The sequence below is a fragment of the Protopterus annectens genome, chromosome 8.part0 (genome assembly GCF_019279795.1).
Source record: "Protopterus annectens isolate FY-2018-M chromosome 8.part0, PAN1.0, whole genome shotgun sequence".
NCBI lineage: Eukaryota > Metazoa > Chordata > Ceratodontiformes > Protopteridae > Protopterus > Protopterus annectens.
The window spans coordinates 1,299,676,403-1,299,689,447 of record NC_056741.1 but is presented as its reverse complement, the minus strand read 5'-3'; the positions used below and the strand labels follow the sequence as shown (position 1 = coordinate 1,299,689,447).

General features: G+C 40.4%; 1 protein-coding gene across 1 annotated transcript in view; it reads left to right on the top strand.

Moving 5' to 3' along the window:
* DCPS (decapping enzyme, scavenger) overlaps positions 1 to 13,045 on the top strand; it is a 757,077-nt gene that overhangs the window by 419,297 nt on the left and 324,735 nt on the right. Inside the window, exon 4 of the mRNA XM_044080812.1 lies at positions 11,895 to 12,008. Coding sequence (XP_043936747.1) covers positions 11,895 to 12,008 — 114 coding nt within the window. The remainder of the gene's footprint in view (positions 1 to 11,894; positions 12,009 to 13,045) is intronic.

The window sequence follows — 13,045 nt, the reverse complement described above, 5'->3', positions numbered from 1 at the left end:
CTTGTAATCCTCCATTGGTTAATACACTGCATGTTTTTCAACATATTTGTGAGACGGAATTCAAAAATATGAAAGTAAATGTGGAAAGTAATTTGACTGAAGCTGAGACCAATGCATTAATAGAACTTGCACAAACATCAGAAGTTAGAGTAATGAAGGCCGACAAAGGGGGCAAAATTATAGTTATGAACACTTGTGACTATGAGGAAGCCATACTAGAGATGTTAAATGATACAAACAGTTATCAAAAGGTTACATCAGAACTGATACAAATTAGTTTCAGAAGAATAGACACTTTACTGTTTGACATGTTTTGTCAGGAAGAATTGGAAAGGTCTGACTATGATTATTTGTCAATTGACCATCCAAGGATGGCAAGGTTTTTTGGCATACCAAAGTTACAAGTTAGTGCTACAAATATAACTTTTAGACCCATTATATCGGCCAAGCACTACAAAACTGAAAATATTTCCATTTGGTTGGATAGTTTGTTAAATCCCATAGCACAAAAGGCTGAGTTCTTTTTAAGAGATTCATGGCACTTGTTAGAAATTTTGGGAAAGCTCGACCTGGCCTGGGAAGAAGTCAGTTTTGCCACTCTGGACGTACGAAGTCTGTATACGTCAATTAGTCAAGAAGAAGGAATAGAGTATATGAGGGACTATTTGACACAAAAAACAAACATCAAGGCTGTTCGAGTGAACACATTATGTTCCTTGATGGAAATAGTTCTCGACAACAATTTCTTTTCCTTCAACAAAACGTATTACAAGCAAACATCTGGGGTAGCAATGGGGGCCAGAGTGGCACCAGCCTTTGCAAATATAGTAATGGCAAATTGGGAGCAGACTTACTTAAAAAGTCATCCCAATTTTGACAAAGTCAAACTATATTTGAGATACATAGATGATTTGTTCTTTGTTTGGGCAGGTGAGAAGAGTGAATTTCTTGACATGACAAAGGATTTGAATGACACCACTAACTTTTTGTATTTCAAACATAGTGGCTATGGTAAGGACATCAACTACTTGGACCTTAACCTTAAGATAAATTCCCTCAATGGTCAAATAGAGAGTAGGATATACAGGAAGGCTTGTTTTGCAAACCAATATTTGCACAAGGACAGCCTCCATCCAAATCACATGAAAAACAATGTCATTAAGGGTCAGATGATTAGATTGAGTAGATTAACATCAGAGGACATTGTTTTCAAGGAAGAACTTGTGACTTTGAGGAAGTTATTTTTGGCTAGGGGCTACAAAAATAACAAATTGAAAAAGTTGGAACATCAAGTTACAAAGTTAAGGGACAATGTAGCTAAACCTATACTGTTTTCATTAGATCAGGCAGTTGGTCCTCCTGTTATTATAGGAACAATCAAAGAATGCAATGGAAATATGAATGAATTTTGTACAGCATTTCCATTACCCATTTCCAATGAAATTTGGTGCATCAAGAGCATCATAGAAAAGAATTGGAATATAATTCTAGGAAATAAGGATCTCACAGAAATATTAGGGATTAGACCAAGGTTTACATACAAGATGGTCACAAACATCAAACAAGTTTTTGAGGTCACGAATAGGAGGACTGGAAAACCAACCAGGGGGATTAGTTCCAAGAAAGGAAGTTTTTCGTGCAAAGATTGTAGACAATGTAGATTTATCAGCAACACTTCATTTGTAACTTTGAAGCACATGAAAAGAACTTTTTGGGCTCATGGTTATTTCAACTGTCATAGTGACTATGTTGTCTATCTAGCTTCATGTTGTTCATGTGCCAGTTTCTACGTTGGCAAAACCATTAGGGTTTTGAAACGTAGAATTTATGAACACACATTGGCTATTAAGAACAAGGATAAGAACAACTCACTAGCAAGACATGCATTGGTGTGCGAAGAATTCAAGAAATTTGAATTTTTCGTACTAGATCATGTTGAGAAGGGTGTTTTTAAGGGTGATGTCAACAACACATTAGAGCAAAGGGAAACATTATGGCAACTGATATTAGGAGCGGATCGTCCACCAGGTCTAAATGAATCCATAAACATGAAATGCTTCCTGCTATACAAATAGATTTTAGATGGAGTATAGGTTAGCCTGCTGACCTAATTTAGCAAAGGTCAAATAGTATCATGGTACACAGAGTCCGTCACGGGACAGTCAGGTACCGTTTGGACATTGTGGTTTACGATCAAAAGAAATTTGGAGAACGGAGTAGCACACTTTGGTAGGAAGATAAGAAGATATCTATGTAGTGACATTGTACAGAAACGTCGATTAAGGACATGAGGTTAAGTTAGTCCACAAGTGTGGGATAGTAAGATTGGATTCTGGGACAAGACATTAGGGTCATCTATCTCACTAGCACTATGTGTGTGAGTGGATGGTCAATTCATGGAAAGTTAACCTTTGAGATAGGGAGAGTTTTAGCACGCACACATATGGGGTTTACCACATCAGATAGTTTAGTGGAGTATAGGTGTGCGTGGATGTGTCAACACACGCTTGATAGACACACATGTTTATTGTTTTTTATACATAAGTTGGGTGAATTACACAGGCATTAGACCTGTTTCTGACAAATGCAAACATTGCGTTTTATATGTGGCATCTCGCAATGACATGATGGAGTTGTTTGACAACGAATTTTGCATTTTGCATATTAACATTCAGATTTATACTACATAAGTATATGAAATTAGATATGGATTTAATAAGTGTTCTGTATTGAACTTTTTTTACATTACTGTAGATTATAGAATGTTTTTTAAAAAGTAAGACAGTTTTATGTAAAAAGAATGACAAAAAAGTTAGTACTTCTTTCATTTTGCACTTTTATGTGTCTGGTTTGAACACAGTTTTTTTCTGACGTTTCTAAACAAGCAGATAAAAAGTGAAAATACACAAAACACAACGTACATTTAAGAAGATAACAACATTTAAGGTATCATCTGCATTTATTTCACTGTTTTAAACAGTTTTTATTGCTGATAGAAAAAGTCAATTGATGACATCATTTCCTGTATGTATTTTATAAAAGACACAAGCATGAGGGAGCTTGTTGTCTTTGTTTCTGAAGAAGTTCACGGAAAATAAAGTGAAAGAAAGCGCTAGTTTTTATTGCCTCTATTGTGGACTACTCTACATTCATTGTCCTTTCAAGTTTTCAAGTTTGTTTTTTCGGCTTTGTCCGAAGTTTGCACGTTTATTAGAATAACAAGACATTCTACACAAATATTCAATGTGTGTATACTTACCCGGAGGACTCAGAAAGGCTGGTAACTCAGACAACAGGATATCTAGATGCAGTAAATTTTCCTAAATTAAAATCTGAACAAAGTAATATTCTAACATCACCTTTCTCACCAGAGAAGATAAAATGGGTATTGAGTAAAATCTCCAGTGGCAAATTTCCAGGTCCAGAATGACTGCCCATACAAATATGTAAAACAGGACTTATGAATTTGTGGACAAGTATACTTATCTAATTAGTAGGCTTTGTCAACACGTATAATTCTGTATACTTACAAAGAGGCAATGCTCATCGTATGCTACCTGGCAAAGACAAGTGGTTAGTCACATCGTATATGCCCATATCCATCCTGAATCATGACTATAAGCTTTTTAACTCATTAATGGCTAGCATGATGGCTCCTTTTCTTCTTGAACTGATTCATCAGGGCCAGATTTTTTTTGTACAGGGTCACACATTTGTCAACTTGCTAAAAATGTCTTTGATAATAGACTTTGATTTTAGAAAAAGGATACAGTTGCTTCTGGCCAGTCTCATTGGGGGAAAAGCATTCAGCAGGGTTAGATTGTTCTTTCTAGTTCCGGTTTTTGAAAGGTTTATCTTTCCATGGACTCTAAACTAATTAAGACTGTCTATATTGATTCAAAAATTAGAATTATGTTGCGTCCCAGACTTACCGACGAGGTGGCCATGCATAGGGGCACTAAGCAGGGGTTCCCTCTCTTCCCCCTGCTGTTTTCCCTTTGTTTGGAAGGATTAGTAGCCAGAATGCAGTCTTTGTTATATTCTGAGTATGTTTCATGGAATTTCAGCATTAGATTGTTGTTATATTCAGGTGATTTGCTGTGATATCTGCATAATCCTAAGGTAGAATATTGTATAGGTATTTAGTGAGTTTGCCAGTTTTGGAGAGTTTTCTGGTTATTAAGATCAATCAAGCTAAATACTGAGGTTGTTAAACTGAACTTCTTTCCTTCAGAAATGCTTATAATTCTGCAAGATTCCCTTTCTTACCTGACCAAAATCAGGTGACCTGTTTAGGTGTCAAGTTCTTCACTACACTAGAAGGTTCAGTGGACATAACATATAATGACATCATGAGTAAATAAGGTATTCTCATCTCTGGAATAGTCAATATACTTTGTTGAAAGTTTAGATGAAATCTATTAAATGGTTTATCCATCCTTTGATACTTTGTGTTTCCAAAGCTCTCCCGTTAAACCCCAAAAGAGGAACTGTTCTTTTTTTTGTTTGTTTGTTTAAAGATGAACTATTTGTAAGTTTAAAACAAGGGTAACCTCTTTTTTTATTGATGGGTAAAACTCGGGACCTATGGTGGTAGTGGTGGGGTCTTTCTGTGACAAACTTTGATATGTATAGCAAGGCAGCCAGACTTAAAATTCTACATGGTCTTGTTTCCTAAGTTTAAATCTATCTGAAGAATGGTATTTTGAACAAAGAACTAGAAAACTCTTGCTTTTACAAGTAGACCTATGCTATCTAGAAATGTCTCCCCCATACTCAAAGAATTGTTGGGGACTATAGGTAGGGCTTCTGAACCAACTAAAATGCAAAACTGGTTGGATGATTTATGCCCCATTTACTTATCCAAAACTGATAAACTGTCAAGTTATGGAGTGTACAGGAGACTGAAAGCTTGTTTTGCTCTGCAATAATAGGACTGGCTTCTAAAAGGAAATGCCCAAATTTAAAGGTAACCTTAGGCCTGCAGGATACGGGCAAAAATTAAATAGAGAAATTACTGAGTTATCTTACAAAAGCTAATTTAGGTTCCAATAACAGACCAAACCAGTCACTGTGGGTAATGTGGCGGATAGAATCGAGACAGGGTTTATTTGGTAATTATCACTAAGACATGTAATTTTCCTGGGTTCTAAGACTTGCATTTTAAATGCATACAGAATAATGTGCAAAAACTGATTTTAGTATTACATTTGAAACCTGGATGAAGTTAAGAATTTCCAGATGTTCCACCAAGCTACATTAATTCAAATTCTTTAGATGCAGTGTTTAAGTATTTCCGCACCCCATTAAATTTAACTCATATGTTCCCCACTGCCTTGCCTGTATGTTGAAGACATGACTCAGGGGAAGTGGGGACATGAGGCATGCTTTCTCAGAATGTTCTGTGCTGATACCATTGAAATTCAAGTTTCAGGGAGTTGATCATAGATTGTGGCCAGGTTCTGTTCAAATAACACCCTCTCTGTTTCTTGCAGGGTTTCATTCCAGCCTTAATCTTTCCAGGTAGGATAATAACTTGCTACATCTGCTGTCAGTCTTGGGCAAGAAAGCCATTACAAAATCTTGGAAAAGAAAGGGTCCCCCTTTGTTAAAGGATATGTGGTTACTGATAGAGGAAATGAAGGACCTTGAAACAGAATGCTTGGACTCAAGTAGTAATATTGGATAAATGGTTGTCGTAAATTAAAAAACTTCCTGTGTAACAAAGGGTCTGTGTAGGTGCCGTAATGTATTCCCTTTTTGACCTAACTGATGCTTGCAGTGCAGGGATATCTCTTAAACTGGTTAGCGGGATATTCCTTCATGCCTTGTAGCATTTTTTTAATGTAAGAATGATTTATGTTTATTGAATGTTGATATATTGTTTTAAAAGCATTTCAAATTACCACACATATATCTGAAGTTGTTCATGGGAAAGATTGATTGTTGTACTCTGTCTTGTTTCACCTTTCACTTTTTCAAGGATGTGTACAATCCCAGAATTGTGACTCACTTTTGTTTTGAATTTGAATGTTAATAAAATAAAATTGTTTAAAAAAAAAGAAAAATGACATTTTTACTGCTCATCTTTTATCACAGTGTAATGATCTTTGTGCTGTGGATTAAGGAATGCTGCTGCTTGTAAATCACCTAAATTACCCAAGTTTTCTTTGCAGCTTTTCATGTGGAACACTAGGAACTTTTCGTTGCTAAAGTACCTCTGTTACACTTCTGAATCTCTCTGCTGCCCCCCCCCCTTTTTAACCATCAGTGTATTTCAGGTGTTTAGCTCACTGTATTTGATGCTGTAGATCTGTTTATCCCTGTAACTGTAATTAATTTATAGTGAGGGAGGTGGATTTCTTAAGTGTCTCCGAAGAAAGACCGGGGGGGGGGGGGGTTACATTTTAAAAACTTATAGGTTCATACTAGGCTATCTGCCCTAGGGCATTTATAAGCCTAGCCAGAGTGTGTTTGGCTTTCGCCACCCATTTTAAATGAATTTTGCTATGCCCTTTTTCGAGGTTAGTATACTGTGCCTCTGTCTAACAGTGACACAGAAGTGATACCCGGGGTAAACCTACGATCTTCCATCCACTCATCAAGATTCCTCTTGAAGGGAGTCAATGAGGGACTCTGTCTAACCTGGACTGGGATTTTATTCCAAAGTGAAGGGAGCCTCTGGGTTATGAATCTGTCCCTCCAGCATGTCCTATTTATTTCAATGCTGAGGTTCAAGTCTCTCGAGCGCGTAGCTTGATGGGATTTGGATTTTCTGAGGTGCGGCATGTCCATTAATTCCGGGTTGGACATGGCTTTATACGTCAGGCACAAATCGCCTCTGAGCAGGCGGTATGCCACTGAGTAGAGCTGGAGTTTCTTTAACCAAGCAGCATATGGCATCTGTTTGAGCCCTTTGATCCTCTTGGTGAGGTACTTTTGGGGTCTTTCCAGTTGCTGCTGGTGTCTGGTAAGGTACTTCCCAAAAGGGGCATTGTACTCAATTATGATGAGGGATGAGTAAAGAGGCACGATGACCTCCCCTGATCTAGATGTGAATCCCTTCAAGATTAAGTGGGCTATATAAAATGTTTTTCTAACCACTTTGGCCACGTGGTTTTCAAATGAGAGATTGCTATCAACTTGGGTCCCCAGATCCCTAATTACTTCTTCCGTACTTAATGGATTACCACCTATGTGGTAATTTGAGGGAACTTTGTTTTTGCCAAAGGGGATGACTATACACTTTTTGGTGTTTAGCTTGAGGCCATGGCTCTGGCACCAGTTGTCTGTTTCTATGAGGCCCTTTTGTAGGTTGCTTGTGTCGGCTGGAGAGTCGATTATGGTGCCTAGTTTGCAATCATCTGCGAACTTGGTCAGTCACAGTCCTTCCATGTTGGCCTGTACCTCTGAGAAATATATACCGAACAAGAGAGGTCCCAGGACTGAGCCTTGTGGGACGCCACTTGTAACTGGTTTGGAGTCTGACATGGCTCCAGCAATTCTAACCATGTGGGTTCGGTCCTTGAGCCAGTTTGCAACCCATCTAGTGACATAGGGGTTTATATTTAAGTTGGTGAGCTTATCTATAATGCCCGAGTGGGGTATTGTATCGAAGGCTTTTGCGAGGTCCAGGTAGGCTGTGTGGACAACCTTCCCCTCGTCAATGGCCTTGGTGACTGTTTCAAAGAAGTCAACCAGGTTTAAGAGGCAGGATCTGCCCTTAACAAAGCCGAACTGGGTAGGATCCAGTGTCTGTAGATCCCCAATATCTTTATTTATGAGGTCCATGATGATCCTTTCCATAGCTTTGCAGACCAAGTTAGTCAGGCTTATGGGGCGATAGTTTCCAGGATCCGTTGAGGCACCACCTTTGTGGAGAGGGACCACTGTTGCTGTACGCCACTCTTTGGGTACATATCCTGTAGTAAGGCTGAAATTGAACAGTAGTTTTATGTTTGGGTTTAGCTCTTTTTGGAGTTCATGTAGGACGCAGCCCGGGACATCGTCTGGTCCCATTGATGCTGTGTTTTTTGCTTTGGAGAGGGCAGCTCTTACATGAGCATCTGAGATGTCAGGGGCAAGCACTCTGCTGGGATAGATGTTTGCCCTTTTGGTGTGGGGGGGGAGTTTGCGCTGAACCGGTCAGCTAGGATGTTGGCAATGTCTGTGGGTTCGGTGTATTTTTTGTCATTTGGACTAATTCTGAGCATATCTGGGAATTCCCACCCAGGTTCCTAACATAACTAAAGAAAGCCTTGTGATTATCCTTAGTGTCCTGTGCAGTTTTTCTCTCAAAGCTGGCCTTAGACGATTTTATGAGTGCCCGTAGTTTTTTGCTAATACTGATAGAGATGCCTTCCCTTTTTAGGATTTTGCTCTATCATGTAGTAGCTTCCTCCTTCTATTGTATAGTTTGTTTATGTCTGGGGTCCACCAGACAGGACGTCTGCCTTTGGAGGATTGGGTCTTGGTTTTATTTGGGATTGCATGATCCATGCATTCCTGAAGGTGTTCATAGAATGCGTTTATAAAGGTTTCTGCGGTCTGGGCCGTATTTTCCACAGGCTCGTGGGCTTTGAAGGATTCCACCTCGGTTTTGAGGAGTGTGAAATTTGCTTTAGAGAAGTTTTTCACTGTGGTTTTCTGGGCAGGGGGTGGGGTCGGGATGTGAATATCCAGTGAGATTAGTTTATGGTCTGATCTTACCAGTGAGGGATACACTTCTGGTCTGGAGCATAGAGCCCCCATGTTGGTGATGATTAGGTCCAGTATGTTTTCCCCTCTTGTGGGAGTGGTAACAAGTTGTTCCATAGCATTTGAGTTTATAAATTCTAGGAACCTTTGGGCTAAGGTGTTGGAGCTAGAGTAATGCTCCCAGTCTATGTTTGGGTAGTTGAAGTCGCCCAATATAACGGTGTTTGGAGAGACCTTCATATTTTCCAGTGTTCTCAGGAAGGCCGAGTGGGGTTCCTGGGTTTGGGAGGGTGGTCTGTAGCAGGCTATAAACTGGAAGGCAGTTTTACCCACTGTTAGTTGCACATGGATAGTCTCTGATGCTTTGTGCTGTGCCACCAACCTGGAGGTGTGGGTATCTTTGATGAATATTGATACTCCCTCCATTTGTGGTTCGGTCCAAGTTATGGGGCCGAAAAGCATGTTATGAGGTATAACCTGGTAGTGCTGGGGTGCTCTCGGGAGCCTTGAACCAGGTTTCTGTTACTGCACAGATATCGATGTTCTCCATGCTAAGGAGAGTTTTGAGTGCATGCATCTTGAGGTTTAGACTTCTGGCGTTGAGTAGCATTACTCTTAGTTTCTTATCCCTTGTGATACCTATGGAGGTGGGTTTGTCTTTTGAGCCTTGCCTAAAAAAGGCACTATGGGGGTGGCAAGAGCCTTTGCCAATATCCGAAAGCCCAGGGGTGACAGGTGCAAGCCGTCCCCAGCGAAGCATCATGGCTTGTCGAGCATGTCATCCCAGGATGACAGGCATTGGATCCCCTTTGAATGACACCAATACTTAAGGCAATTGTTGAAATTGATCATCTTGTCTTCATATTGTGGCATCATTCTTGGTGAGGGTAAGATGCTACTCAAGGTCAGGGTCATACCGGCCTGGGCTACATGCTCAGAGAGCTCCTCTACGTCTCTTTTCATGTAGTCCAGGGAGGTACGTCTCAGGTCATTCACACCAGCATGGACAACGACTGAGTCATATTTGTACTTGCCTTGGAGTGACCCGAGTGCTTATGTTATGTGGCGGATCCTAGCGCCCAACAGGCAGCTCACCGTGACCTTCTCCTTGTTCATCCTGGTGAGCGGGACGTCAGTGTGCCTGACGATAGAGTCACCTATTACAAGTGTATCAGGTGTGTTGTTTAGCCTTAAGGGCTGTGACTGTTCGGCACACTGGCTTTGTGAGCTATGTGTTGCACGTGTTTTGTTTTGGGGTAGCGGTTGCTTGGGTGTCTGCTTTGGAGGTCTCTGCTGCTTAGGCAGATTTTTATTTAGAGCCTCTGAGTATGTTTTTGTGTGTTTATGTGTTTGGTTTGCTGTCGTGGTAGGTCTATGTGAGACTGGAATTGTAGTGAGTGTGGTTTCCTTCTCATCCTGACTGGTTACGCCAGTACTGAGTTGAAAGAGCTTAGCCTCCAGTTTGGCTGTATGGTTGCATCTCTCACATGTGTTGGAATTTGTTGGGAGGAGGAGAGGGTTGTCTGTATACATGAGGCAGTTGTAACATTGCCTTAAGATTCCCAGATTCACCAGCTGGACCGGAGAGGAGATTGACAACTGACCTTTGGACATGCTAGAATAGTATTGGGAATTCCTTTATAATTGAAAAAAGGGCCAATGGGGAACAAGGTACTCAAGGGGAGTTTGTGAGGGTGTAGTGCTTTTAATTTTTTAGTGCTGACTTATATAATTGCTTTAGTGAGCAAGTACCAGGCTTTACAGTAGGAATAGGGTGTTTATTATGAGAACTAGATCAGTTCTAAAGGAAAACGTGAAGAGCAGACTTTGTGGAGCCGAGAATGGTTTAAACCCAATTAAGCGGAGCTGCCAAATGCTGCGCTATGTGCAAAATCGTGCAAAGCCGCGCCAAAGCGGGTTTTATACAGGGGGACTTGAAAGAGCTAGAAATTGGCCCAAAACGGCCAATAGACTACCAGATTCTTGTGCTGGGAACACTCCTCCAGGGATAGATAGGCTGCTCTAAGCTCCCCACTACCACTGGTGAACACAGAAGCCTCCCTTTATCCAAGAACAGAAATGGGCAACACAGGAACTTTCCAAAAGTACAGAATACAGCAACGCCAGTATTTGGACTACTCTAGGTCAGGAAAGACGGGAAACAAGGATAATTTTTTTGTTTTTTTTTCTTTTTTGCAACAAACATCAGGAAAATGCAATAAATATGTAACACAGGCTAGCGCACTTGAGTGTGTAGCCTCAACAGGTATATGCAACAAACAGGACAAACTTTAAAAGTGCAGGTGCAAAAACAACTTTAAACAGTTTAAAACAGTTCAAGAAGCAGAAATACTTGCAGTTTAACTAAATCGGACAGTCGCCCAGGTAGTAGCAGGAAAAAAAACACTTTTATCAGGTTAGCAGTCGCTCTTTTAGCCTCTCTGCTGCTAGCACCACTCTGCAGGACCACAAGGAGCTTGGCTGAGTAGTAACAAACGCAAAAACCGCGCCAAAGCAGGTTTTATACAGGGGGGCTTGAAAGAGCTAGAAATTGGCCCAAAACGGCCAATAGACTACCAGATTCTTGTGCTGGGAGCACTCCTCCACAGATAGATATGCTGCTCTAAGCTCCCCACTGCCACTGGTGAACAAAGAAGCCTCCGTTTATCCAAGAAAATAAATGGGCAACACAGTAACTTTCCAAAAGTCCAGAATACAGCAAAGCCTGTATTTGGACTACTCTAGGTCAGGAAAGATGGGAAACGAGGATAATTTTTTTGTTTTTTTTCTTTTTTGCAACAAACAGCAGGAAAATGCAATAAATATGTAACACAGGCTAGCACACTTGAGTGTGTAGCCTCAACAGGTAAATGCAACAAACAGGACAAACTTTAAAAGTGCAGGTGCAAAAACAACTTTAAACAGTTTAAAACAGTTTAAGAAGAAGAAATACTTGCAGTTTAGCTAGATCGGACAGTCGCCCAGGTAGTAGCAGGAAAAAAAACACTTTTGTCAGGTTAGCAGTCACTCTTTTAGCCTCTCTACTGCTAGCACCACTCTGCAGGACCACACATCTTCAGGGATCTCTAAAATATGTTGGTGATGGCAGTTGTCTTAGGAACCTGAATTTATTCATAAGGTGTCTCAAGTTTGATGCTTGTACACAAGTAAAGTGAAGTTTTGTTCTTCCTTTGCAGTGGGTATATAACATCCTGGAGAAAAAGGCAGAAGCAGACCGGATAATCCATGAAAATCCTGATCCTGAGAATGGCTTTGTACTTATTCCAGATTTTAAATGGGACCAAAAACAGGTTGGTAACATCTGTGTTAAGTTGCTGTAGTCAGACAATCTAAGGCTGCACTTTTTTTAAATACCTCCTAGGCAAACATACATTTATATAAAAGCAAACAAACCATATTAACATCTTCCCATTTACAAATATTTTACATCTCATGTATTCTTTTATGTGTTATCAATCTAGCATGATATAAATTGCTCAATTCTTGCCTTCCCTTACACCTTACTCCTCCTTCAAAACATTATTCTGCATATATTGTTGTCACAGTTTCCATTTTTTATGTAATGTGCTCTTACCCTTTTCTGAAGACCTCGCTTCCTATTATTGTATCTCTCTTATAATTTTCAAATATTTTTGGTTTAGACTTTGATTTCCATTTTCTAGTAGTAGAGTTTTTGGCAGCCATCAGAATTAAACTTAATGCATTACTGTATCTAAGCAATTCAGGTCCTATAGAGGAATCTTGCAGAAGTTTTCTTTGCTTTTGGGCAGGTACCAGTCACTTACAATTCTCTGCACTACCCTTTGGCTTGTCTACTGCTCCCAGAGTATTCACTACCCTTTAGCTTGTCTACTGCTCCCAGAGTATTCACAAAGTGTTTAAGTCCTGTGATCACCTTCTGCAGAACAAGAGGTATCCAGATTTACCCCTATCTAGACGACTGCCTTCTTCAAGCCATGAGTCAGTCAAAGCTCCTCAAGGATCTGGCCTTCACTCAGACCCTCCTCACCTCTTTGTGGTTCACTGTAAATCTTTGCAAATCCAACACAAACCCATCCACCAGAATAGTTTTCCTTGGGGCTCTTCTGGATTCCTCCCTTGAAAAGGACTTGCTCCCTCCAGAAAAGGTCTCCGTCTTGTCTCAATACTTCCAAAAGATCATGCAGTGACAATATCTCTCAGCCAGGGAATTCCTCAGAGCAGTAGGCTACATGACATTTTGTATCCTCATGATCCCTCTGGCCACGCTACACATGAAGAAGCTACAGTGGTACCTCAAGAATCTGTGGTGCCAGAACTCTGTCCCTTGAGACAGAAATTCCACTGA